The 27959-nt window shown below is 40.2% G+C and overlaps 1 protein-coding gene across 3 annotated transcripts in view; it reads left to right on the top strand.

Annotated features, from left to right (window-relative positions):
• Positions 1–15894, top strand: part of Frmd6 (FERM domain containing 6) — an 85753-nt gene extending 69859 nt beyond the window's left edge. For all 3 annotated transcript variants that reach the window (XM_021724847.3, XM_021724848.3, XM_005322854.5), the window contains exons 10-14: positions 973–1147; positions 5968–6303; positions 7364–7495; positions 10745–10836; positions 12915–15894. In XM_021724847.3, the coding sequence (XP_021580522.1) occupies positions 973–1147; positions 5968–6303; positions 7364–7495; positions 10745–10836; positions 12915–13199 (1020 nt within the window). In that variant the 3' untranslated portion in view covers positions 13200–15894. The remainder of the gene's footprint in view (positions 1–972; positions 1148–5967; positions 6304–7363; positions 7496–10744; positions 10837–12914) is intronic.
• Positions 15895–27959: the final 12065 nt, after the last annotated feature.

The following is a 27959-nucleotide window of genomic DNA, read 5'->3' as shown; positions in this document are numbered from 1 at the left end:
AAGAATTCATAATATCCAAATACAGTAGGAATGTTGAGACTCACCCACAAACACACAATTTTTATATTAATAATCCAGACTTAAACAGTCAGGTTTTTGGGGAAAGGTATACTGGAGCATGAACACAGGTGTGCTTTTAGCACTGAGTCATATCACCAGCCCTTTTATTTTGAGACGTTTCCCTAAGTTGCTTAGGACCTTGCTAAATTGCTGAGGCTGGCCTTGAACTTGAGATCCTCCTGCCTTAGTCACCCAGGTTGGAGATTCCTTATATTACTACTAATAGTTATTCTTCTTTCTCTTTTTCCATCCTCCAAATATCAGCTGCCTCCTTTATCCAACTAGAGAAGTTTTCTAAATTTTTTAAACCTTAAATAGGTGTCCTGTATTGTTCACTATAAAAACTGATTTATTGCATTTCCAGAATTTATCATAAACTATAATTATTTCATGTGTTTATTTACCTTCTTTCCCATTGGACTGTAGCTTCTTGAGATTAGGGACTTGTCTTATTCATTGTTTTTTTTTTTTTTTCAGTACCCAGTCAGTGTTTTGTTAGTATTTGATAAATATGTGGATGCTTTAATCTCTTTAGAATTTTATCTCTTATTTGTTGAGTTAGGGTGTTGGAATTGCATCTCAGGGTGCTTTTATGATGGGCCTTTCCCTTATCCATAATACAAATAGCCTGACCAACCAGAGAAACCAAACACATTCCCTAACTGTCCTTTGTAGAAATTGTTTCCTAGAGGACATTGGCTAGATACTTCCCTGAATTTTTTATAATCCTCTGTCCTGTGACATTTTTGAAAGGGAAAACAGTAATCTATCCCTTAGGGAATTTTGAATGGAACTTTATACATCTATTTCTGAATATGTAGTCTTTCTTACTAAATAAAAAATGAAAGAGGCCTTGGCAAATCAAATCAGATGTTTTTCTTCCTTAATTTGATTCATGCTTTTCCTCCACAGGGTAAGAAGTTTGAGATTTTGCCAGATGGCTTGCCCTCAGCCAGAAAGCTCATATACTACACAGGGTGCCCCATGCGCTCCAGACACCTCCTGCAGCTTCTCAGCAACAGCCACCGCCTTTACATGAACCTACAGCCTGTTCTGCGCCACATTCGGAAGCTGGAGGAAAATGAAGGTATCACAGGGTCTTGGGGTTGTAGCAGCAAATGTTGCCTCTACTACCCCTGGGCACTTACTCTACTGCTGCTGTGAACCAAATTTAAGCTCTGGAAGCCTGGGCTTTAGAGACTGGGACTCAGAAGATTCAGAGCAGCAGTTCTGTTTACATCTCAACATGGTCCTGGAAGGCAAGAGGATGGGCTTGAGGCCCACCAACCATAGCACCTCTTCAAAATCTCTGAAGTTACCCCAATCCTTTAGCTTCATTCTCTTTAAATAAAGTTTCCCACAGCTTGCCCAAAACCCCTCACAAAGAGCCATCAGAGAGGCACAGGGCTAGGGTTTATCTGCAGCTTATATTTTATCTGCAGCTCAGAGCTCTGTATACACTGACCCACCTTGGTACTGTTATCCACAGGCAGTCTGGAATTCCTCTCAATGTGATTATTCCTTAGGTTAAAGTGATAAAAGTGTCTCCAGCCTCTCAGATTGACCGCTGGGAGACCCCTAAGTTTAACCCAACAAGAATGACAAAGGAAAAAGAACTTTTTATCTGAGGACTTTGTGAGACAGTCCTATGGAGGCTTTACTAAGCTGAAGTTGGAATACAGTAGTCTATTTGGGGCCCCAGAGTACCAGACCCTGCAAATGGGGGAAAGTCAGAGTGAGGAAGGGAATCAGAAGTCAACTTTACAATATTAATCTAATGGTTAACCTTTTATCTTGAGTTGTGGCACATTGGTATTCCTCCATCTAACTCACCCAACTTCTAGTTCTCCAAAATGCTATCTTCACATGTACTTATTTTTTAATGTTTTCAATTTGTTTTTCAAAGTCATGTTCCAGTTATTCTTATAGTAATTAGGCCTTATGATAATTTGATTATTAGAGTTAATGGACCTCAGTATACAGATTTTTATCTTAGATCCATTATCTAAAGCAAGTTTTGACCCCGAGACCTTTTTACCTGCAAAAACAGGACAACAAAACCAATAAAATAACCTTAAGTTCATGCATTTATTTGAGTTCTCTCAAAAACTCTCAATCCATATAAGATCTTGTTTGGAGAGTCCCTGGTAATTTAGCAGCAATTAGGATATGAATCACTCCCACTGTCTGCCACTAGACTGCATCAGTCTAAAGAGAGAATTCATATAACTTTTCAGATGCATTGGCTTTTGCTGCTGCCAGACTGGCAGTTCTTCCCCACCATGACTCATCTGGCTGGGAAGTCCAAGATCAAGGGATTGGCACCAGGTGGGGGCCTTCTACTCCATCATCCAAAGGGCAAGGAACAGGAAATAGAAATAGTAAAAGGAGGCCAAGTTACCCCTTTTACAGTGAACTCTCCCCCTGTATAACAGATACATCTCCCCTGTGCTAACATGAATATTTAGAGGAATTCAGTGGAGCCTTTGAGAACCGTTGACTTAATTAGGTGCAAATCCTATAATATGCTGAGCTTACCTCTTTCCTAAATGGATACAATGGCACCTTGAGAAGTTCATTTATTCCATCATCTCTCACTTGTAGCATTTTAGTAAATTCTTGTGTAGATAATCTTATGGTGAACCCTTTAGGTCCTAAAAGAATTAATGACCCTCCTCTGTAGTTTTTAAGATAAAATTCTAAAGGATTTTGATTTCTTGGAGGGACAGGGCTTTGTCCATTACAATGCTTCATGCCTAGTGTAATTGGGAGCATCAATGATGTTCTAGTCTTAGTTCATTCTATGCTACGATAACAAAATGTCATAGACTGAAGCATTTTATAAAGAACAAAAATGTATTTCCTACCATTCTGGAGGCTGGGAAGTCCAAGATCAAGGATTGGCACCAGGTGGGTGCCTTCTACTCTATCATCCAAAGAGCAAGGAACAGGAAACAGATATAGTAAAAGGGGGCCAAGTTCCCCCTTTTATAGTGAACTCTTCCCCCTAAGAATGGCATTAATCCATTAATGAAGGCAGAACCCTCCTGGCCTAGTCACCTCTTAAAAGTCTCATATTTTAATACTGTTTTAGCAGCAGTTGGATTTCAATATGAGTTTGGCAGGAGACAAACAGGCAAACCATAATGTAGGGGACTGAAGGATGATAAAGGAGTAAGTTGGAACTTTTATTTGGATAACTGTAATAGATTCAGGGAAAACATCTTTTCTTTTTCTTCTTCCAAAGAAAATGTGCTCAATTTTTTCTGCTTAGAGGTACCTTCAGTGCAAAGAAGTCTTAAGCCAACTTTCTCTGGGCCAACTTTGGCCTAAATTCAGTTATCTTATCTACACCTAAGGGCTTATCATTTTAATAAGAAGCACCTCTTTCTTGACATTAGAAAGAAAGTAGTTTTCTTAATTAAATTTCATTTAGAATCACCTTATCTGTGACATTGTTTTACCATTTTATGGTAGAAAATGATAATGAGAATTTCTTCATAGCATTTAGAAGAGAAGGAAAAACATTGCCTTGTGTCATTAAAAAAAAAAGTTTTAAGTCCAACTTCATTCAGTAACTTGAATATATTATTAAGTGTAGGTTAAGAGGTATTATTTACTCTACTGTGCTCAAAAATTATGCATGAAAAACTGTTGTCTCTGAGCTTTTACAACAGAGGGAATAAAAAGAACACAGATTGATGATCTATGCTGTTAATATCAATGATTATTACAGGGAGTAAAAGATCGCATTTTGCATTTCTTAGAATAAATTCCAGAATTATTTAAGCCTTTTCCTCATTTTGGAACTGGGTGAAGCTTTTTAAATGTTTACAAAAGGCCTAAATGACACAAACTAGGAAGAGAATAGAGGCTAGTCCCTTAGAACAGCAAGGCTGCACTAATATGTTGACAGCAAATATGATTTACACTAGGCTCCTGTTACGTTTTCACATAGTGACTATAGAGCTATAGTGATTGTAGAGGAACTGTAATTGATTCTGAGCCTATCAGGAAGATGGAGTGAAAGGGCTTAAAAAACAAACTTATTGGCGCATTATAATTATACGTAATAGTGGACTTTGTTGCTACACATTAGTGTATGTACTTAACACAATTTAGTCAGTTTAATTTCCCATTACTTTCCCTTTCCCATGCTTCTTCCCTCCCTCTAGTCCGCTTCCTTTACTCTGCTGGTCTCTCTTCTATTTTCATGAGATTTCCAAACCTGTCCCCCTTTTGTTTTCCTTCTTTTCTATCTAGCTTCCACATATGAGAGAAAACAGATGGCTCTTGACTTTCTAGGTAAAAGAACTATTTTTAAAGATGCAGGAAAACTTGAAATATTAGATCCACAATTTCTAATTGTCTTAGACCTATAGAAATACAGCATCTTGTAGCAGTGTTTTATTTATTTATTTTTCTCTTTCTAACTTTTATTTGGATAACTGGGCCACATGGCTATTATTTTGAAACAACAGTGTATAGAAATTACATGAGAAATTTGTAAGCCCCTTTGATCCTGCATCTTCATCTCTGCCCATGTTGACTTCACAAGTCGGGAATCATCAGAGTCCATCTCATTGTGATGATGGGAAGGGATCTGCTACTGAGTTCCAGCTTGCCTTCTCTGTGGCTACACATACTTGCCTTTGTATTTCAGCCTGATTCCTTAGAATAACATGAATGAGCTGTAGCCCAGAAATGTTTACATAGCCTTACCCAAGCATTTTTTGCATTTTGCATTCTGGAAAGTGCATCTTCTGTCTCCTGCCACTCGTTGCCTCCCTGGGGAGGCTATAGTGATTGTGCTTCAGAGCTGGATTCAGACCTGAGGAGTGCAAGTATTTTCACTTAACCAAGAAATAAGACAATTAAATCCATTAGCAACCCCCTGAGACCTCAATTACCCTTCTAGTTAGCAGTTTGTAAAATAACATCAACTTAACATTCCCCAAGTGCACTCTTGTCTTTAATAGTGGTCTAATGTGTTATTTCTCATCAGTATTGAGAAAGCAAGGAGGCTAAACAGTTTTTTTACATTTTCTGACCTGAAACAGAAAAATAATATTTTTATATCAGTGCATACCTGCAGTTCAGTTTTAACTTCATGCTTTAATAAAAGAGGCTCCCCGTTGTCTTTCATGTCTAAGTTTGACTACATTAAAAAACAGCACTGACATGTTAAATCAAAGAATAGTTTTACTAATCTGAGGCCACATGTTTATAAATCATCAGACCAGTAATGATTACTGTGTTTTCTAAATAGATAATAAAGCCTCACTAAATGGAGAAAAGCACTCTCATATTCATGAAAATAAAAAATGTAGAATCTTTGAGAGAAATTTTCAGAATAGTTTTTTTCTTAAATTTTATACAGCAGCTAGACCTAACAATGGACCAAATTTAACAAATGAATAAGCAAACAAATTAAATTGTCTTCTATAACAGTGCTTCTGAAATTATCTGTGGAAAAAGGACCAAATTTTTTAATATCTAATATGTTATGGACTGATACTTTTGCAAAATACAAAATCACACTAGTGACTGTCACATTGCTCTGGAAGTTTCTAAATGTTCTCATTTATTTTATTTATTTCAGTATGGGACAGTAACAACTTGTAGAAAGAAGTATTCTATGACTGCACTTTGAACAGCACTTCCCTCTAATGTGTGAAGCTTCAGAACGCTGAGTGGTTTAAATAGTTCCCTCAAGTCTATTATGTTGGTTTTCATTCATTCTGCATCCTCCTAAGTCAAACTTCTCTCTCAGTTGTCACCACTTATCAGTCACTAGATTCAGAATTTGAAATTGTACTTGTTCTTGGCCTGATGACTCGCACAAGCCAGCCAGCCATTCCTTGTGTCTTAGTTGACATGATGATGAGCTATGTTCTCACCACACAGAGAAGAAGCAGTACCGGGAATCTTACATCAGCGACAACCTGGACCTTGACATGGATCAGCTGGAGAAACGGTCACGGGCCAGCGGGAGCAGCGCAGGCAGCGTGAAGCACAAGCGCCTGTCTCGTCATTCCACCGCCAGCCATAGCAGTTCCCACACTTCAGGCATTGAGGCAGATACCAAGCCCAGGGACACAGGGCCAGAGGACAGCTACTCCAGCAGCGCCATCCACCGCAAACTGAAGACCTGCAGCTCAATGACAAGCCACGGCAGCTCCCACACCTCAGGGGTAGAGAGTGGTGGCAAAGACCGTCTAGAAGAGGATTCACAGGATGATGGTAACAGTACTGTCATCACCAGATCACTTTTTTTCCCTGTAGTTTTTTCAACTATTGCTTCTGTAGAATTGGTATCTAAGGAGCAACTAGGTAGCAGTAATAGAGAAGTGGTATCATGTGGTCTTCCCCTGTGACTTGATTGAGTTGCTTGTGTTTGGTTGTGAACAAGGCAGCCCACTGGCCCAGATTCTTTGCAGCCAGAGGGTTGGCTGTTTAAGTGAAGTAGAGTGGAGTTTAGTCCTATAGCCCTCGCATCTATATTTCTGACTCCGAGATGAAATATTTAAAGGCAGTGGTTAGGACAGCAGAGTGGAGTGCAGCGATAGTGACAGAAACATCTTGAACTTCCACTCCCTCCCCTAAAGAAGATTTGAGTCCATGGTGTTGATTGGATTGGTATGGTATTTTTTTAAGTGCTTCCTACATAAGCAGAACTATAGGGAGTATAAACAAAGTACAGCACCTGGCTGCTAGAAACTTAGTCTCTGTTAAGGAAATCAGATGAGATCCATGGCCTATGTCAGCCTATCTTAGCATCAGTTGCCTCTTTTTAAATATTTTTTCTGTCTCAAATGAGTACCATAGCATTCTAGTTGGGTGAAAATATGTTGACTCTGTTAAGGGAAACTACAGAACATGTTTATTATAGAATTCATGTGGCTCTCAAAGCAAGTCTCTGAGTGCCTTCAGAGCAGCAGCTATGGGTGAGGGGGAGCTTCAGGAATGCCCATTCTGCCTGTATCAGCAGCCCTTGCTTTGACATTCAGCAAATGGCTCATCAGCCTCAGTTTGCCCTTGGTCATCACTGCAAGGTCATGCAGTTTTCATTCTTAAAGAATAATTGATAATCAAGTCATGTCATGAGAGGATACACAGATAACACAGAAGGCTTATGGAAAAGAGAACAAGTGACTCTTGGGGCTGAGAAACCCTAGAATTTCCTATTGAAGAGTCTCACTAGCAGATTTACTTTCAAATTTGAATAATTATATGACTACCTTCAAAATGTGGTCACCATTTCCCTTCATGTTATTAAATGTCTTCTTTTTCTTCTGGTCAGAAATAGAGATGTTGGTTGATGACCCCAGGGACCTGGAGCCGATGAATGAGGAATCTCTGGAAGTCAGCCCAGACATGTGCATTTACATCACAGAGGACATGCTCATGTCAAGGAAGCTGAATGGACACTCTGGTGAGCTCTTATGGCCAGTTCTTTCCCTGAGGCAGTAGATTATTTTAGACCAAAAAGCATAGGTCTCAGAAAATAGAAGGGGCAGGTGGGAGCTCTAGATCAGAGGCAGGACTGGAAAAGAGCTGCTTTGAGTCACTGTCCTCAACTTCAGGGCCAAGTGCCCTCTGAGGGAGAAAGGAGGAAATTAGCTTCTTTTATCCATATTTAGACAAAAGGTAGTTGTATAATGGGTTTTCTTTCTTTATTTTATTTTGCTATTTTAAATTAGAGTCAGAGAATCATGTAATGTCTCTGGAATGGGCCTGGAGACCTTTCAGTCTGGCCTCCTACATTCTTACAGGTGAGAAAACCTGTATATTTAGAGAGACGAGTGCTTCATGTCTAGACACAGAAGTCAGGCCTCTAGGTTTGCCTTGTCTTTTGTTCCCCACTGTATCATACAAGTATAGGAGTCTAGAGGAAAAACATACCAAATAGGGTTGACCTAAAAAGATACTCTTAAGTTTTATATTGGTATAAATTCTTCTAGAAGACATGCATTCACTGTCACCCTATTTTAGGATTACATAATAGAATATAAAATGTATGTTTCTACCATATGAAAGATACTATCTAAAAAAGGCAGCAGTGTGGCTTTCATTTTTAAACCTCAGTTGCTTCTATTTGCTTTTGTCACATGTCGTGAATTAGTCTCTGTTCTTTTAGGATATCTGCCTTAGGAGCCAGCACTGTAGAAGTGGCCTGAGTAATTATTGTCCTTCCACTTCCAGCTTTGATGGAGTTTAAAGCCCTGTTAAAACTGGGGTGTGGCCTGTCATTGCCCTGTCAGGTCCTCAGCCCCAGGGCAATGCTTGAGCCTCTCATCAGTGTCAGGCAACCAAAAATCAGAGGGCAACAGACTGATGCATACAGCCCCATCATCCTGGAACTTGCTGGGCAAAAATATAGGGCACCTTTAATTACCTTTAATTTACTTACCAAGACAACCCATGCCCTGCAGATGCTCTGCAGGTCCATTCTCCCTTATCAACAGACATTTGATGCTGGTCCCTGTAGATGTGCTTATTAGTTCATGTGCTAAATCTGCCCATTTGCTTTACTATATTGAACTTTCTCTTCACAAATACATTCTAATATATGTTAAGTATAAGCTCACAATTATAGGCAAAAGATAGGTTCATAGGTAGCTCTACATATATTTATTTGTGAAATGAAATAGTTTAAAACAGTGTATACTGCAGGGCCTGTGGTAAGGAGGACAGAGGACAGCCTACTTGTACTTTGTGTATTTCTATGTTCAATTTTTATAAGGTTGTTAATTTTGTAATTTAAGTAGAAATAAAATTTAAATAGGATGGCTGTTTTAAAAAATTATACACAAAAAAGTTTGTTGAAATGTTATTTGTAATACCAAAAAAAGGAAAAGAACAATAAATGGTTAAATTATACTCTTAGAATGTCATCCAGCCATTACATATGAGATTTTCAAAGAATATTTAATAACATAAGAAAGATAGGTAAGGAAAATAGTACAAATTGTATAAAAGTATGATCTAATTTTTAAAAAATGTTTATATAATAAAAGAAAATACATAAAAATATTTACCTTTTCTCTGTATGATAGGATTATGGTGACTTTTTCCCAAATTCTCTACAATGTGAGCATGTAAACATTATTTTTAAAACACTGAGCTAAGGTTGAGTAGGAATGAAGGATACAACTCTGCCCTTCTTTTTTAAGAAGTGTAATGGTAGGTCAGAGTTTTGAGCATCTGGCTTGATTCTGACTTTTGTGTGTGTGTGTGTGTGTGTGTGTGTGTGTGTGTGTGTGTGTGTGTGTGGTGAGTGTGGATTTTGGAGAAGAGTATTTGCAGGCATGATAGCCAAGGATATGTTTAAATTCACAAGGAACCATACCATGTGCCAGCCCAAGTCAACACATTCCTGTAAGGATTTGTTTAAAGGTTTAGGGCTATTTCCAAGATAAGTGTCTTTCTCAAGAAAGCCTCTACAAAAGCAGTGTGTACCAACCCCTAGAACATGAGCCTCGCCTGAGAGTTCTTAAACTGTCCACATGTTTGCCAGGAATGTTTTTACATTTCATATTTCAGTTGAACTGATTATTGAATCCTGACTGTACACAAGGCATCTGCTGAGTTCTGAATCATTGAGATATTTCTGAAACCTTAAGGAATAGAACACAAAGAGCCATTTCTATAGGCTACTGGCATTGGTTGAACAAAAATCCCATTTCTTGAGATTCTTTCTTTGTGAGGTTGGGTGTACTTTTCCTAAGTCATTTGGCCTTGTTGGAGGATCTAGGGCTTGACCTACTCATTTTCTTTACCTGTCTTACTGGTGTTCATTTACATCTCCAGTTCTTGTCAGTAATTTTAGCTTCTGAAACTTTTTTTTTCCCCTCAGGGTACTTTACTTACATGCCACAGTCATAAAGGGAAATGTCAGCCCTGGTTTCTGCTTCTGAAAATGTGTCAGATTTTCCCTGAACACTGAGGTGATTAGGGTCAATGTTGATCTCAAAGACTGGCACAAAATCCTCACTGTGGCCTCCCACCTTGATCTCTTCCTGGTGGGATCTGTAGTAGGAGATTTGTGCCACAGTGGCCTCATCAGCCAAGAGGAGCTCCTTACCCTTGTCACACATTCACTGTCAGGCATCAAAACCAACACTAACAGATACTGAACAGATACTGTTATCAGCCCCAAGTTGTAAGAGGAGACTAAGACATGGGGAGACTCAGTCATTGGCCAGGATACACAGATACTTCCTTATCTGGCCAGGTTTCAGCTCAGACCTGTCTGACTCTAAGACCAATCCCCACACCTAACGACCACCTTTCCAAGTGGAAGCAAACCTAGAAGGCCGCATCCTCTTCCCCAGGGGGTAGACTCAATGTTGGTGATATGTGGAGGAGGGAGAGGCTTCATGAGATTTCACAGAGACCACTTTATACCTGCATCTTTGTCTGTTTCTGTTGTTGTCATAAATAGCTTATTTAGAAGTTTGTTTTAGAAAATTCTAACTCTAAACTTCTTTCTCCACTCTAGCCTCACTTTTATGCACTACCCTCTTTTCCTGCAAAAGCATATGTGCCACCAAAGGGTGACAGCAAGGGTCCTCAGTAATGATTACTATTGGATTTTTCTTTCCTAGTAGTAGCATGTGTCAGAATAGAGTTGTGAATAATCTGAAATATTCATTGTTTTCTTCTCTGTATTTTACCTCAGGGTTGATTGTGAAAGAAATTGGTTCTTCCACATCCAGCTCTTCAGAAACAGTTGTCAAACTTCGTGGCCAGAGTACTGATTCTCTTCCACAGGTACAAAAGGAATTCAAAATTTTAAGTTAGCAACTGGAATTTGAGAAAATTTTAATCAGAAACTATTTATATTTACATAAATGAGCAAGAAATTAACCCAAGGAGATGATTCTCTTCAGATACATACGTTCTTGTTTTATTCTGAATTTATTTTCATCCTGTTAGTTCCACTTATTTTTAAGGTGGTTTTTATTTTCATAAATTGCATATTTTAAGGTGGTTTTTATTTTCATAAATTGCATACTCTATAGGTGGAAGTCTATGGTCTTCAGGCCTCAGGTTAACTGTGTGTGTGTGTGTGTGTGTGTGTGTGTGTGTGTGTGCGCGCACAGGCATGGTGCGTGTGTCTGTGTGGGCAGTAGATCTCAGAAAACCTGAGGGAATAATATTCTTGTTGGGTGTTTTGTGGCAGAAATGTTTCCACACTCTGGTTATTGCATTAAGATTGAATTTTTGAAGTATACTGAACTAGAGCATTTGACAACCTGTGATCACTGTTAAACTATTAAAATGTAAAAAGATATAGTAAAAGTACTCTGAAACTTAGGGTTTCAGCATTTGGATTTAATCTGCCTGATACTGCTATTCTCTGAGCACTTGCTCCTCCTCCTATGCCTTTCTTGGGCTCTCTCTGTGTTGTGTATGTATGTATGTGTGTACTTTCTCTTTTCTTTTTTTCTTTATCTCTTCCTTCTTTATTTCTTCCTTCCTTCTTTCTTTCTCTGGCATTTTGAGTCTCTTTATCACCTGCTTCTTACCCCTTTCTTCTTTTTTTCTCATATTTCCTCTTATTTCCATCAAAGTATCCATAATATAAAAATGACATTTATTAAATATTTTTCTGAAAATTCCAAGTCATTTTTACTACCCTCTGCTAGCAATGATTAATTGGAGTTTAAACTCAAGTTAGACTGTGTGGTTTGCAGCTTCACCACCCAGTGTTAATCTTTTGTACAGAAAACTGTCCATGAGACTCAGCTGAGAATCAGATATCACACCTACACATGTGAACATCACAGATACATGTGTGTGTGCCTGGAGGGCTTGTGGGGATGATCAAATGATCCTTTGTGTAAGATCCTTACTGTTGGAGCCTGGGAAGACTGCATCATCACAGAGATCATCCTGCACGAGTGGTACCACTCATATGTGACACTTGGTAGCAAAATGTCCTGCAACTTTTACAGCAAGCAAAAGTGATACCTTGTTCTAGCAAGGCTGTCCTTTTTAGTATGGAGCAACAACAGTTAAAGATATGATGCCTGGTTTTCTTAATCAGCCCATTAAGTTTCTTCCATTCTCATAATTATTTGAACCATTTTTAAATGTATTTATGGGATAATGAGTTCCAAAATCTGCTACCTGCAATAAAGCATTTGGCAAGACACAATTTCTAAGCATTCAGGAACAGCCTCTCAATCTTGGTACTGGCCTCTCAACCTTTTCAGCACCAAGAACACTCTATACCCAGAAATTTTGGCTTTTTAAAAACTCCTTCTTTGAATTGTGCTTCTTGATTGATAACTGTTTTGTTTTGTTTTGTTTTCTATTTCCTATTAAACTGATAACAGACCTCAGCACAAGAGTGTAGTTGTACTGAATTGCCATATCCTGGTGAGAAAAGCAAATAGTATTGTTATCTTTACAGCCTTAGTTTATGATAATTGCTTGATTTCTGAAATGCTGGGGATAGTTGGATTCTGTTGAGTTTGCATTTCTTTGCTTTGGGTTATTTATCTGTTGATCTTTTAATGGAGAGAATAATAGCATTTGTCTTCTAAAGCTATTGGGAAAATTAAATGGCTTAATACATGCTAAGTGTTTAAGTCAGACTTGACACATAGCAAGTGCCCAGTAAAAGTCTGCTGCTGTTGGTATCAGTGGTGGTGGTGGTAGTAACATGTTTCCCTCGCAGAGTCTCAGAGGCCCCAAATCTACTGATTGGAAACCACTTTCTAACATATAAGGATTATTTAGCTTTTTATGTCTTTGTACCATCTCTCTTTGCAGGGCAAACACGCTAACCTTTCATTTAGTCTAGACTCCTAAAGTAATCTCAACCTTCCCTTATTTTTCAGACTGTATGTCGAAAACCAAAGACTTCCTCCGACAGACATAGCTTGAGCCTTGATGACATCAGACTTTACCAGAAAGACTTCTTGCGAATTGCGGGTCTGTGTCAGGACACTGCTCAGAGCTACACCTTTGGGTGTGGTCATGAACTGGATGAGGAGGGCCTCTACTGCAACAGCTGCTTGGCTCAGCAGTGTGTCAACATCCAAGATGCTTTTCCAGTCAAGAGAACCAGCAAATATTTCTCTCTGGATCTTACTCATGATGAAGTTCCAGAGTTTGTTGTGTAAAGGACACCTGTGTGCAGCCAGGTGGGCAGCCTGCTGTTTACCAGCAGCTGTGGAGGTCATGGGTTCTTTACATATTGTGCCATATTTCTTCACCCCAACCATAGCTCTTTCTTTATAATATTTGTGATGGAAACAAAAGCCTTGGGACAATTGCACTTTAAGTATTATGCAGAGGTTAAGGAACTACAGAGAATGTACAGCAAGACAAGTGCCCAGAAGTTTATTGATCCTTTGGAAGGAAATGTGCTTTACAGGTTACCAGGCCTTCAAACTGTTGGACTGTGGTATGTTTGTTTATCTGTTGTTTTTTACTTCAGAAAATATAACATTACAGTTTTTATCACATGAAAGATGTTAGGCTTATATGTTTGCTTGTAAAATTTTTTTTTAACCTCTCCCTCATAAAGTGCTCATGGTTTAAAGGAGGAGAGGGAGGGTTCTCTCTTCTTGTAATGGAGAGTCCATTGCTTGGTATATAGCCATTGCTGCCTCACTGAGGATGTCCCAACGTGAACACTAATGAAGTGGTCACAGTCGAATGGTTCTAGCAAGCCAAAGATATGTCCATAACAGAGGCACCCACACTGATAGTCAAGAAGACGTGAACTAAGCAATAATCAGAAGAGTGTGCACACTGGGATGCCTGTGACTCCTTCACACGTGATAAGTTTCACGTCCTCCTCTGTGCTCTTCCAGAAAGCTCTGGGATTCAGTTGAGTTCCTCCTTGGGTTAACAGATGAGTTGTGCTCATGACATAATACATTTTGTGGCATTTACAAAGCTGGTGTCTGTTGAAACAATGGGAATGTCTCAGAAAACGTACCTGGTGGTGTTCTGTTTGTTTTCACTTTTCAATTATCAAGAACAAGTGATGGTAATGCTAGTTTCTGCTTAACCAAAATACCCTAACTATATGTATATATTATACATATATAAATACATGGGATTATGTGTGTTTATATGTGTTTAAAGCTTACTAACTCTTCATTTTGGCTTCCATAACTATCTTGCATATATAAACTTCCTTGTTCAGTACTGAGGATACATCACTGAATGAATAGTACCTACAGACAATCAGATGATATATGTAGAGTTAAGAAGACTTTTTCCTCATGTGCCTTTGGCCATGATTCTCAACCCTGACTGCATAATAGAAAAATTTGGGAAACTTTTAAAAGAACTAACAATGTCTGGGTCCTAACCTAGACCAATTAAATCAGTCTCACATGGGTGGGACCCAGGTAGAATTTCCTTTTTCTTTAGGTTTTCCAGATGGAGCTAATATGAAACAGGGTTGAAAGCCACTGATCTGGAGGGTGTTTTTTGTTAATTTTGAAGTAAAGGTGTACAGAAGAAGTTAGTAAACAAGAAAGGGCCATTTTTAAGACAGTGACTGTGTGCTGCTGTTATGATATATAATGAAACCAAGTCAGAAGGATAAACCTATCCACCTTTTGATGTACAATAAAAATGTTGTTGCTTGTGCTTCAGGAGAGAACTTCATAGCACAATGTCTTTCTATAGGATGTTTTTTAATGATTTAGTATTTTACAACATTTGTTTACCATATTTTGATAAACCATTTTTGCTATTTGCCAGGTTTTATTAAAAGAAAAATATATATTATTTTCTAAAGAAAGTCATATTTTTGTACAAAATTATGTTTTCAGGTAACAAAGAAATAGATTTAGGGGGACAATAGAATATAGCAGTGTTACTGTGGATGGGAGTCAGTATTAAAACTCGTGACTGCAAACATGCCCCACCCATGCTGCCCTTCATGTAGGGCACAGCAGCAAAAGAGCTCATCCAGTTAGTTTCACCTGACACTTTAAGAGGAAAACAAAAGTCCTGTATAGTCTATGGTCATGAGATTATTTTGTTTTCATCAAATGCTTTCAAAGAACCAAAGTTTCAGATATCAGAATGTATAAAAGTATCTCAGTCTATGTATAAAGAATAAAAGAATGAAGAGATTGTTTAATGATTTTTATTTATAAGTCATTAAATAATCCACCATATCTTAAGATGTTTAAAAGTCAAATCCTGGTCAAGTTTGTACTCTGAAGAACCCAGATCATAATGCGGTGCATTTCCTTAGCCCTTAATGTTTCTTGCAGATATTTTTTTTTTAAGTATTTAATTGAACAGGTAGCACCTTATACTTTTTTTCCTCTGCTTCAGCTAGAGTCAGACCTTCAGGGTTTGCCATCATTGTTGGTGGTTTTGCACACCCTCTTTCTAATTGGATTTGTGAATAGTCTTGTGGGTTTTCAAAAATGAGACATGCTAGGGAACATTTTTGCTTTTCGATCCACTGTTTGCAGCAGAATTATATATGTGTGTGTATATGAAAATCCACTTTGAATAATCTACATTTTTGTATTTGGAAAATGTTTTAAAAAATAAAAATGGAAAAGTATAAAGCTGTTATTTATTCTGCATTTGTTACATATCCATTGCTAGTAAATATACCAGTTTGGTATATGCTGCCTCTATACATCATCTACATTTGTATTTGCAACAATGAGCTTTATATCTACATAAACTGTAAATAATCCTTTCTGTGAAAGGATCATCATATCAGGATGATACCAAAAGTATGTAAAGAAACTGCATTATTTTGTAATTATTTCTTATAGGTGTTTCATGGTAAGATTAGTAGTCAATAAAGTTACTTTTTTGCCTTTAAAATGTCTTATTAGAATTTCTCGCAAGAAGCATGAAGAAGTGCATGTTTTCTTTCTTTCTGTCCTATGATGGAACATATTAAAGGACAATCTAAAGGACCCTTGTGATAAAATTCCAAGCAACACAGTCCTGTTAGTGATGATGGTGGTAGCTGTCACTGGGCACCACCATGGCCAGGCCCTGTTTGCATGTTCTATAACTGCATGTATTAACTATTTAATCCTCATATTCCCACAAGACAGGTGCAATTTTTATTGTCAAATTAGAGGGGAGGGAACTAAGGAGACTTTTCACAGTTTCTACCAAACAATGTGTGGAATAGAGCCCTCTGGCCAAACATGGAATCCAAGAAAAACTTTTTAGTGGGAAATTACTCAAGAATTTTGCAGAATAACTGATAAATTTAAGGAAATTGAAGTCAATGGAAGAAAATACCTGTTTAGCCACTCTGCGTCTGATGCTACACACATCATGTCAAATCCTCCTTCCCAGGAGTTGTCACCCTCCTCCTCATTTCACAGTGGAGGAAACAGTTACACTGCCCAAGATCCTACACCTGGTACAGCAGTTTTTCTACCAAAAGCTTTTTCCTTTATATATACCATGTTATTTGGTGCCCTTAGAGAAAGTCAGATCTGAATAGAGATGACAGACTCACTTTTAGTAGTGTTATTAAGTAAAATTTGTTTACTGATTTGGTGACTTTTTTTTTTTGTTGTTAAGTACCCATTATGTGCCAAACAGAGAGGAGACTGATAGAGGCATTGCTTTGACACAGAGAAGCAGTAAGGAGCTGGCAATGAGGAATGGAAGCCTGGAAGATATGGAGGTTTTACTGGAAAGGCCATCCTTGAATGGGGAGTACTGGCAGGATGGGGTGAGATGTGCACCATTCAGGCAAAGGCTTAGAAGCAAGAGAACAATGGTCATTGGAGGACCTCATGGGACCTTTTGCTTGAGTCATCACTCTAGCCTAGTCACGAAAGGCCCTGGATGCCTAGAGAAGGGCAGCAAGTTGTTTTGTTTTTCCTAGATAGCAAGGAGCCACTGAAGGGAGTTGCAAAAGGAAAAAGAACTGGGCTGGCAATGTAGCTCAGTGACACAGGGCTCACCTGGCATGCAGGAGGCCCTGGATTCCATCTCCAGTATCTCAAAAATAAATAAATGAAAAGGAGAAAGATTTGTGTTTGAGGTTTGAGAGAGAATGGGAGCAGTGCTTGTAGAAAGTTGGGAGGGGGCAATGAGAATAGAGATGGCCAGGGTCTGAAATAAGGGTGTGGTGGCAAGGAAGCAGAAGCCAAAGACTGATACACAAAGTTGTCCTTTCCTAAAATGCTTGACAAATAGGCAGTTTTCCTGTGCTTGGGAATACTAGAGTTAGCTACTGCTTTAGATTATGAACTGAATACTCTGTGTGAATACTTTGAATGTTAGAAATTGGCACAATGGCCACATCCACTTTAGTCCACAGCCACACTAGAATGACCTAGAAGGCATTAAACAGCAATACTTAGAGCATCCTAGCTCAGAGATTCTGACTGATTTGATCTGAGGTGTTTCTGCAGATGACACATGTACATCAGGGTTGCAGCCTATTGGTCCATATCTGAACCTGAACATGGTAGGACAGCCAGGCTCTCTGCCTCCAAAATAGTGTGGGACATGTTTGGATGGGTCTCTAGGCTGTCCAAATACACGCCATTTTGTGAGAATGGCATTGTTTTATCAAGCTGTCAGAGAGTGAAACAAAAAAGTTCAAGTGAGACACGGAACTCACCATTTCAGAAAATCTCAACACCCCCACATTCTAGAGAAGAGGGTGTTACATGCATATGACTATTGGGCTAAATATGAGGGAGGAGGCTATGTAAGTAGAATAAAATATTTTAAAATCTCCCTGTCATTGTTTTATTTGCCTCATCATTTCTCAGATGTTTTGTACAAGTTGATCCCCACAGAGAGGTATAATGAAAATAAGCTAAATCCAAACGGCCCTTTGATTCCGAACACTTGCATTTAGAGCTTAATGGAGGAGCCTGACCTCTGGAAAATCCTGCTCAAATGCACTGAGCCATTGTAGGTGACGAAGTAATATACTCTCAAGAGATGAATCGAAGTCTATAAACATGACACAGCTATAATTAACTAATTTGGTACTTAGGATGGGTGTTTACCCATCTGGTATCAACTTTAGTCAGCTGAGGTCTCCTCAATTCATTATTGTCATTACTTAAAGAGATGGATTTCATAAGAACAAACAGTTCCCAACTTAGGGAGGAATTATGTTCCAAGTTTGCTTCTAAATTGGTTGTTTGACATTTAGAACACACATCTTCAAATTCCCTAAGTAGCCCACAAATGCCTATTTAACCCAGAGATTATTAGAGCTAATTTTTTTCCTGTGCATTAGTAACATATCTGTCAAAGAAAAGGTCCATGACATAAATGAGGTAGGTGGAGTAACCCAACAACCAGCTACAAGTATATCAGTAGCTTGATCTTCAGGTTTTACTTCTCATAGTTCCACCATGCCAAACTATAATAAAAGTAGAGAAAGCATCAGGCGGGCCATGCCACGATGAAGTAGCCCCAAGCTAGCGTCCTCATCAACAAGGATTGCTTCTGCTGCTTCTCATCCACATCCCAGACCCCAGTCCATAGCTGCTCAAGGCTGCTGTGCCATCGTCAGAAAGTCAGCTAGACAAGACCTTCAACTTCTGATCCACAGTGGTGGGAGGAAGAGAGTAGGTCCAGCTTTAAGAAACTGAAGCTCCAGAATATTCTTAAACCTCTATCCCTGAAATGCACAGTAAGAGTAAGATACTGCAGAGGGAAGTCAAGGACCCCAATTGGAATCTTAAAATGCAATAATATGAACATGTAAGACCCTAATGTCCACTGGAGGATTTGAAAAAAAAGCCTAAATAAATCAATAGACCATGTTCCTCAAAAGAAAGACACAATTGTGTAAGTGTCAAATTTTCCCATCAGTTCCAACTAAAATTCCAAGTGAACTATTTCAGCCACGATGAAGCAATAAGGACTAGCTTTATCATCCAACCTTAAATAACTTTAAAAAAACAAAACAAAGAAAATATGTATAAAAATGTTTTTAACCCAGGCTCTGGTTAGCTTCTTCTTCCCAGTGGGACTGTGAAATTTGCTCTTCCACAATAGGGTTCTGCATGGCTGGTTTAGGATGGGGTGGGATTTTCAGAATCTTCTGGAAGCCTCAGTTTAGCTCCTCCCCAGCCATCTTCCTAGTGCCTCTCTTTCCTGGGCAAGGGCTCCTGTCGAAAGTGGCCCCGACTCAGTTGTGGACTGTAAATGGTCCTCAGTTCTTCCTCATGCTCTCATTATCTTCGACTTCCACTTCCTCCCCACTGAACTGGGATGGTACTGGGTTTCCTGAAGGCGCACGGGCTCCAGCCGGGAGAAGCTCCTCTGCCAGCTGCTGGCTGGTCTACCCGTCACTGCCGCAGCCTACAGAGTTGTCATACACATAGTGCTTGCTTTGGGTGTGCATTCTGGGTTTCTTTCCTCATCCCAGCTTCTACTGAAAATCATTGTTATTGCTGTTATTACCAGAGCAGTCGACTCAGCCCCTGCCTGTCCCTCTGGCTGGGAATTGGAAAGGTCCTGGAGCTCAGCTGCCTCCTCTTTCACCTGGTCCTGCAGTCTGAGATCCCCCAAAGCCCCAGTGCTCTGCCCTCTTTCCTCTGTCTCTCAGGTGTCCCCTCTACTTCACCAGAGTGAGATGGCAGGGAGGAAGACAGGAGGACCTAGGCCCTCTCCTGTGCTTGGGTGCTTGGCATCTCTCATCACTTAGGAGTTCCCTGTTTTCTCAGCCAACCTTTCCATCCAGTGGCTTGATCCCAGCAGTCCACCGATTCTCTTGATGTACCTCACTTAGGACTTCTCTCTTTTGGTTTTTTTTTTTTTTAAACCACATTTTTAATGCCCAGGAGGAGATCAACAGGATTATGCTTGTATTTTCCCTCTGCCTTGTAGCCAGGTTCACCAGGACTTTTCATTCATCATGAACCAAACCATGTTTTCGGAATGCACTGAGGAAACGTCTGTCCTCCTGTCTTGAACTTTGCTGAGTCCCGCTCACTTCTTCTCTTTAGGTGCTTAATAAAGCATTCATGCAGTGTCACTCCAGAGGACCCACAGTGATGCTCTCTGACACTGTGAACAATGGTCACTGTCTGCTGGGCAAACAATTCTGCAGGGCTACACTGAAATTGAGAGCTGACTATGTGGTTGGAAAATGGAATGAAATTCCCTTTCCTTTTTAATGCCATGAACTAGGTCCTGACAAAGCTTATGTTCCTGAGCCAATAAGCCACTGGATGGTGGGAGGCCCTCATCAAGAGAGCACCCAGGCATTGACCTGGCCCTCTCCAGTAACAGGAGATGAACACTTTCCTGTGGAAAAGTCTCCTTTGGATCACAACAATTTGGAAGTTTCCACCAAAAATTTGAAGGAAGTTAGTTTGCACAAACTCAGCAATTTCATTTCTAGGTTTTTACCCTTTAGAAATAAATACCTACTTTAAAAAAAAAAGATTTGACAGTATTTATTTGAAAAGAGAAACATGTTGTATGATCTAAGTGTCAAGTTAAATCAGCACAATCTTATTTGTGACATAATACGCAGCAGTTAAAAATGATAAACAGTTTAGATGTACAAATGTTAACTGTTGTTGGCCTGTGTATAAAAACAAAAATGAAATGCCATACACTAGTATAGTAGGAAAGCACATGATTACATATGTGTGTTTAAATGTAAGTGCATGACAAAGGACTTTGAAGGAGATCTCACTAAAGTATGGCTAACTCTGAAGAGCAGAGTGACTGAAGACATGGGAGGAAAAAGATGGAACAATGTCCAACCCAGTGTAGCTAATGGCTCAGGAACACAAGCTTTGTTGGCATTTGGTCCATAGCAAGGAAAAGGAGCAGAGATTGTGTTCCACCTTCCAGCACATTGTGCAGTCACTCAGTCTTTTTTTAAAAAAATTCTCTTATATTACATATCTTCTCAGGAAACTAATTTCAAAAAATGCAGAGAATGAAAACTTTTTTAGAAGAAAAAACTATGATTAATATTTTCAGAGACAAACTATTATGCTCAGAAAATTGGAGAAGACTGACATGCAGATAAAGGAATAAAAATAGAATTGTAAGAGCTCTTCAAAAATGATAATCAATAAAAATGAAGAAAAAATGTGATACACAAAATAGATATTTCAAAAGAAGAGGTGGAAGATAAAGGGAATCTCTTTAAAAGCAGAACAAGGAGACAAAGAGAAGGACAACAGGAAAAAAACAAGAAAATGAGAGAATTATAACAACCAATGGTAGGTATTAACAGACATATCCATAAGATAGACAGCTTCTATACATAGGTAACGTGGAGGGGGAATTATACAGGAAAATTTCTCAGAATTGAAAGATGCATTTCCAAATTGGAAAAAACTGCAAAGAATACCCAGAAAAGTAAGTATCATAAAGATACTAGAATGCATCCTCATGCAACTTGGAAAACATCCTAAAAGTTCTGGGAAGAATGTGGGGGAAATTTGATAATGCATGCATAGAACAACTAAGCAAAGAGAAAGTGACTAACTCTGAGAACAAAATGTTGAAAGAAGACATATCATCATGGTACACCACATGGCTCAGCAGTTAACCTTTGCACAATCCTTATGAAAACACAATATCAATTTAACAAAAAATATGGTATAAGTATTCGAAGGGAAGAAAATTCTACGTGGAGGGAGAAGAGAGGGGGAAGGTATGTCAAGGTGCTGTTTTCTCATTTTTCACACTGTGCAGTTGATACTGTCCCGCATTGGAAAAAAAAAAAAAACGATTTGTAAATGTTCTAAGACCTGCACTTAGACACATGGAGGTAAATATTTCTCTTGTAAAACAACTTCAAATGTTGAAAGCATGGGTGTTGGGGAAGGAAGAGAAGCTGCTCTTTTTTGTTAGTAGTTCCTTGTCATTTAAATTATATGAATATACTACTTTGATAAAAGTAAAAAATAATTTAAAAATTATGTCAGTAGCTGTGTATGGTGTTAACAACACGAGTCTCCTGAGAGCCATTAGGTGAAAACGAAAATGGAAATAAATAGGGGTGGTAGTCGTTCAGTTTCTGTTGTGGGAAGTGGACTGTTGGGTTTGCCTGGAGTGAACAAAGCATGTGGTGCCCAGCCCAGGAGGGGCAGCCCAGGAGGCAGGCTCTTCCTGGCATGCAGGTTCTTCTGGGAGGTGTTGGGATATTAATAAAAAGGGCCTTGGGAGCCACATGAGAGACGTTTATAGTGAAGATGCTAGAAGGTGAGACGGGTCACGTTCTCCATGCACACTGGGAAGGGTGGCATGGATGCCCAGTGAGAGCGATCTGGCTCCGGTTTCCTTGGAGACAGCAGCCAGCAGATGGGCGTCTGGTAACCCAAAGCCCTTGTTGAAAGGGCCCGAGTCAGTTGCTCCACCTGGCACTGGGGCTAAGGCTGACTCGGGTTTCAGCCACAGTCCTCTGGGGGCTCATGACAAAAAGTGGGGCTGAAAGAAGCTGGAACCTGAGACCTGGTATTCAGAGGGAGGGGCTGGAGACACAGAGGTGGGGATCCTTGTGTGGGGTTGGGAGAAGAGGCTAGCTAGGAGACTGTGCATCAGTCTTGCCCCTAGGTCAAGGGTTCACAAATTAAAAGGATTTTCAGAATCTCTAAAGGAGGTTTTTCAATGTATAGATTTATTTCCAGGCCTCCTGTTGATCAGAGCCAGGTAGGGCCCCTGGTTCTGAAGCTCCCATACATACTTCTGACCACCCTTGGAAACGGCTGTGTCTGTTGTAGACAGTTCTTGACCTTACTGTCTCTATCTGAGCCCTTACTTTCCTAAAATTTCAGTTGCTAAAGTTGCTTCCCAAATGCCAGGGATCTAAGAGAACATTGTTTAAAAATATGCCTTTTACTAGGGACTTGGTATCATCTCTATCACAAATTCACTCTATCGGAGAAGCAGGTGTTCTGGAAAGGGTAGGGGCAAAGCTCTCCTGTAGATCGTTGTCAGTTTTCATTCTCATCCTCCATCTTCCATGAGAACCTCTGAAAGGTGATTAAGAGATTTACAAATAGTTCTTTCTCCTCGAAGGTCTCAAAAGGGTGTGGTGAAGGACAGGTCATCACTGGTGGGCAGGCTGCTGGACTTTTGCTCAGCCCCAAGAGGCACAACCCCAAATGAAGACATCCAAATGGGCTCATTTCAGCTGTAGAAGACAAGAGCTCAACTTTAGGAACCCAGATTCCTTTCCCACTCAGTTCACATGGTGCTGGGATAGTGGAAGGAAGATGGTGGAGAGCTATGAGAAGCTTTTCCTGCTAAAGATGAATGCAAGGTTGCAGCTGGATCATTTTATCTGAGTCACTGTGCTGATACTGTATTCAGCTGCCTGGAAACTGCACAGCTGATTTCCCAGGTGGGTTTAGGTATTCACTAAAGATCAAGACCATCTTAATCCAAAATCCAAAATAGATTTTTTTTATGATGAAGAAGATACGTGGTAAACTTACATATTGAGAGGTAATAGAGCTTTATCGTTAAAAATTGTACCAGGTTGTAAATTGGGCAAAGGCCATGCCTCCCTTGTTCATAGCATCACCCTCATGACCGAGGACAGTGCCTGACATAGAAAGAGTGCCCAATAAATGCTGGATTAAGCAATGGGTGAAAGTCCTATAGCAGTGTGCCAAGGTGCCAGATGGGCCCAGTAGAAACCAAAAATAAGTTCTCTCTACCTGAGACACTCTTCCCGGTACTTCTCTTCATTCTAATCTTAGCTGCATGACCACCCTTCACCCCACCCCCACTTCTGAAATGGCCCTCTCCATTGCATCTCTACTACAACCCCATTCATTTATTAATAGCGCCTGCCACAATCTCCAACTCTCTCACTTACCTATTTTATTTCTTATTTTTTGATTGCCTGCTGTGAAGGCACCTGGAAGCCAGAACCTTCTCCATGTTGTTAGTTCCCCCCAGTGCCTAGCATCTAGAATAGACCCTAAGTACAGCAGGATTGAAGGACACTAGATTATAAGAAGAGAGAAAACTTTTCTCAGTTCTGAAACGTATTTTAAGTGATTCTGAATGAATATTGTCTTATGGTGGATTTTGCATATTTACTATCATCTTTCCCTCCTAACCCTCCCCCAAAAACTGCTAGAGTGGGGTGTTCATGTAGTAGATTGTGTCTCAGTACCAAGGAAGGACAACCAGTGGGGAGTATCTTGAGCTTAGCGGCCTCTAAATCCAGGATGATTTTACTAAGTAACGAGGAGGATGGAAACATATCAAAGGGAATAAAATAAGGAAACCAATGCTCAGAAATGACTAGAAGGAACTTGAAGCATTAAAAGCATCCAGAGTAGGCAGGGCCAGCTTGGAAAGTCTTGGCTTGGAGACTGCCCCAGTTTGGGGCCACTGCTTACAACATTGTTTAGAGTGCTCCTGCACCACCCAGAACCATCAGAACCACTCAAAGAGTTGGCATGAAATGCAGATTCTTGGACTCAACCCCCATACTTTGAATGGGCCTCCACAGGCAGGGCAGGTAATCTCCTTTTCTAATAAGCACCGCCAACACACACACACAAACACACACACAACACACACACACACACACACACACACACACACACACACACACACACACCCTACCACTATTAAGCAAGTGGTTCTCAGACATGACAGGTGAAAATGGGAGATTTCCCTTGGGACCTAACCTGACTCCAGACAGCTTCTGGAGTGTCTGCCCCATGTCTATTATAAAGGCAGAGGGAATCCCACAAGCCACTGCTGGACACTGGAGGAGCTGGATGAGTCTGAGTGAGCCCTCATCCCCACCCCAGGCTGCCCTGCATGTGGGGCCTGGGAGAAACCAGGTCTGAGCTCTTCTTTGGAAGATCTACTGCCTCTTCCTAACTGCAGCCTGACCTCTGGTGGTCAGAAGAGGTTTGATGGGAGAGACCCAGAGTGGCCTTGTGTGGTTCCAGGGGAAACTTGGAAACTCTTAGAAACTTAGAAACTCTGCGTGTACTCTCCTCGGAGACAGCCCGGACAGGGAGTAACTGAGGAGGTGCTCATGCGCATTTCATGTATTCTCCAAACTCCTTGCTCCGCCGCCTCTGTTGCTCACTCATTTCCTTGGCTCCTCTTCACCTGGACATCTGCAGGTGGCATTTTAATTGTAGTTCTGCATTTCTTCCAAGGGAGCAGAAGAGAGAAAAAAGAATAAGGAGTGACTGGGACTTTTTCACAAAGCATTAATATTTTTCAAGGTTGTGTGTTTTCTTGAGGGAGGAGAGTGGCCACAGTGACAAACTGGCAATCCAACCCACCTATGGAAGAGGTGCGTGTGGCTTCCATTATTCATGTGAATGTCTTTCTTCTCATTGGCCTTGATCACACTCTGGCACTCACCTGGCTGGAGGACCTGAAACCACCAAGGATGGAGCCAGCTGGCTGCACTGCTGCCACAGCCCCATCCCTGTCCCCCTGGGTCCTAGTGTGGCCAACCTTGCATCCAGATCCATAACCTGCTCAACTTGCATGAAAATATTCATAAAAACACTTAATTTAGGGGCTTGAGTTGTGGCTCAGTGGTAGTGCACTTGCCTGGCATGTGTGAGGCACTGGGTTCAATTCTCAGCACCACCTATAAATAAATAAATTAAATAAAGGTCCATCAACAGCTAAAAAAATTATTTTAAAAAATCATTTAATTTAAAGAAGTTTTTTAGGATTTGATAGCCGGTACACCTGGATCACCTGGATTTCATGATAAATAGTTGAGTACTTTTGCATTTCTAGAATTGAAATACAGAGTCCAATTCAAGGAATTATTATTCTTTTGACCACTGATCAGTAAGGTAAGAAAGGTGAGTGTAATGATGGTGGTAAGGCAGAGACGTCACATGTGGAGGAATGGAGTAGCACATAGCCTCAGCCTGAGAGTGCAGTTACAAGCGAACTGTGTGGAGTTTATTTATTTCACCATTTAACATGCTCTACAGGACAGCCTATATAAGACATCTGTTGAATTGGATGCTAGGAAGACAAAAAAACACCACATAATTTTTTAAGTAAGATTTGTCTTACGGAAGCAGTGGAAAGGGCGTAAAAATTATCAATCATGAACTTCTGTGGCATATTTAGCTCTTTGAATTGCTGCATGATTAGTATCATTGTTGATCTCATTCATAGAACCCATAGACTCTTATTTGTTTCTCAGAATAATTCTATGTAGGGGTCCTACTGTAATTCTCATTTTGTAAATGAAGAAACTGAGTCTTGAGAAAGATCAGATAAGTTTGCCTGAAGCCAAATAGCTAATAGTGCTGGAATCCAGATCAGCCTGGCTTCAGCACCCATGCTTATCCAAAGTCCTTGACATGGTTTAGATACGAAGTGTCCTCCAAAAGCTCATGTGCAAGACAATGCAAGAATGTTCAGAGGTGAAATTATTAGGTTATAAGGTGGAGCATGGTCAGTGTGCTAATACACTGATAGAAATTAACTGAGGGGTAACTGTAGGCAGGTAGGGTGTGGCTGGGGGAGGTGGGTACTAGGGAAGACCTTTGGGGTTTATATTTTGCCCCTGCTGAGTAAAGCGAGCTCTCTGCCATCTGGTTGCCATGTCCTAAGCTTCTTTCCTCTGCCCCTCTTTTCTGCCTCATCTCAGACCCAGAGCTATGGAGTGGGCTGGCCGTGGGCTGAACCTCTAAAACTATGAGCCCAAAATAAGCCTCTCCTCCTCTACGTTGTTCTTGTCAGGTCTTTTGGTCATAGTGACAAAAAAAAAAAAAAAAACTTCTCTAATACAGGCTCCCACTTCTAATCTTGTTTTTTCTACTCTCAGGCTTAGCATCAATTTCTCACCCTTTCACTTGAAGAGCTGTCTCTACCCACTACCTGTCCCGACGTCCTTTCCTCCAATATCAGAAGACACAGTACACTGCCTCCTGTCAAACCTCATTCAGCACCACACCTCTCCTCCTGCCCTCCGAGAATTACAGCCCCTATTTCATTCCTCTTGGACCTTCAAGTCATCACCCTTGTTTCTTCCCTTCCCTTCCATACATATGCCCAAATCACTCCTTTTCTAAACAAGCGTGCAAAACAACAACAACAAAATAAAAGCCTCTTTGCTCTGTACCCAGCTCAGCTCTGCCCAGTTCCTCCCCCACTGACCCCATCTATCACCCACCTCCCTCCACCCCTTTTCCTCCAGAACCTCCCAAATGGTAATTTCTCTCCACCTTTTCCACTTTCTCAGCTTCATTTACAATTCCTTTCACTACATTCTGATTTCTGAAACTTCCTCCTCATCAAATACCATAGAGGTTCCAGTCTTCATCTTGCTGGGTCTCTGCTGTATTTGAAACCACGGAATCCTTCTTCCTTGAAGGTCTCTCATCTTTTGGTAATGGCATCTCCCCTGGTTCTCTTTATACTTGGAAGGCCATTCCTCTTTGTCCTTATGGACTTCTTTTTTGCTGCTTATCTTTTTATTATTATTATTATTATTTTAGTTGTAGTTGGAAACAATACCTTTATTTTATTCATTTATTTTTAAGTGGTGCTGAGGATCAAACCCAGTGCCTAGCATGTGCTGAGCTACAACCCCAGCCCTCTTTTACTGCTTATCTTTTAGGTGTTATGTTCCCAGAGTTCCCTCCTTACCCATGACTTTTCTTCCTCTTAGCTTCCTTCCAGGACAATCTCATCCACTCTCCTGGTTTGAACTACACCTACCTGTTGCATTCTCCCAAATCAGTATCTGCAGTCTACATCTCCCTTAAGCTCCTGCTGCCGGCTGGTCATCTCCACCTGGATGTCCTCTGAACACAGCAGATTCAACTGTACAAAATCAAATTCACCACAAGACTCCTTTCTAAACCAGCACTTCCTGAGTGTCTGTTTCATCTGGTGATGTCACCATCTAAGCTAGAAATCACTCTTAATACCTGACATTCAATTGTCTGATAGGG

The sequence above is a fragment of the Ictidomys tridecemlineatus genome, chromosome 5 (genome assembly GCF_052094955.1).
Source record: "Ictidomys tridecemlineatus isolate mIctTri1 chromosome 5, mIctTri1.hap1, whole genome shotgun sequence".
Taxonomy (NCBI): Eukaryota; Metazoa; Chordata; class Mammalia; order Rodentia; family Sciuridae; genus Ictidomys; species Ictidomys tridecemlineatus.
Note: the sequence above shows the minus strand (reverse complement) of the source record. Positions and strands in the feature narration are given on the sequence as shown.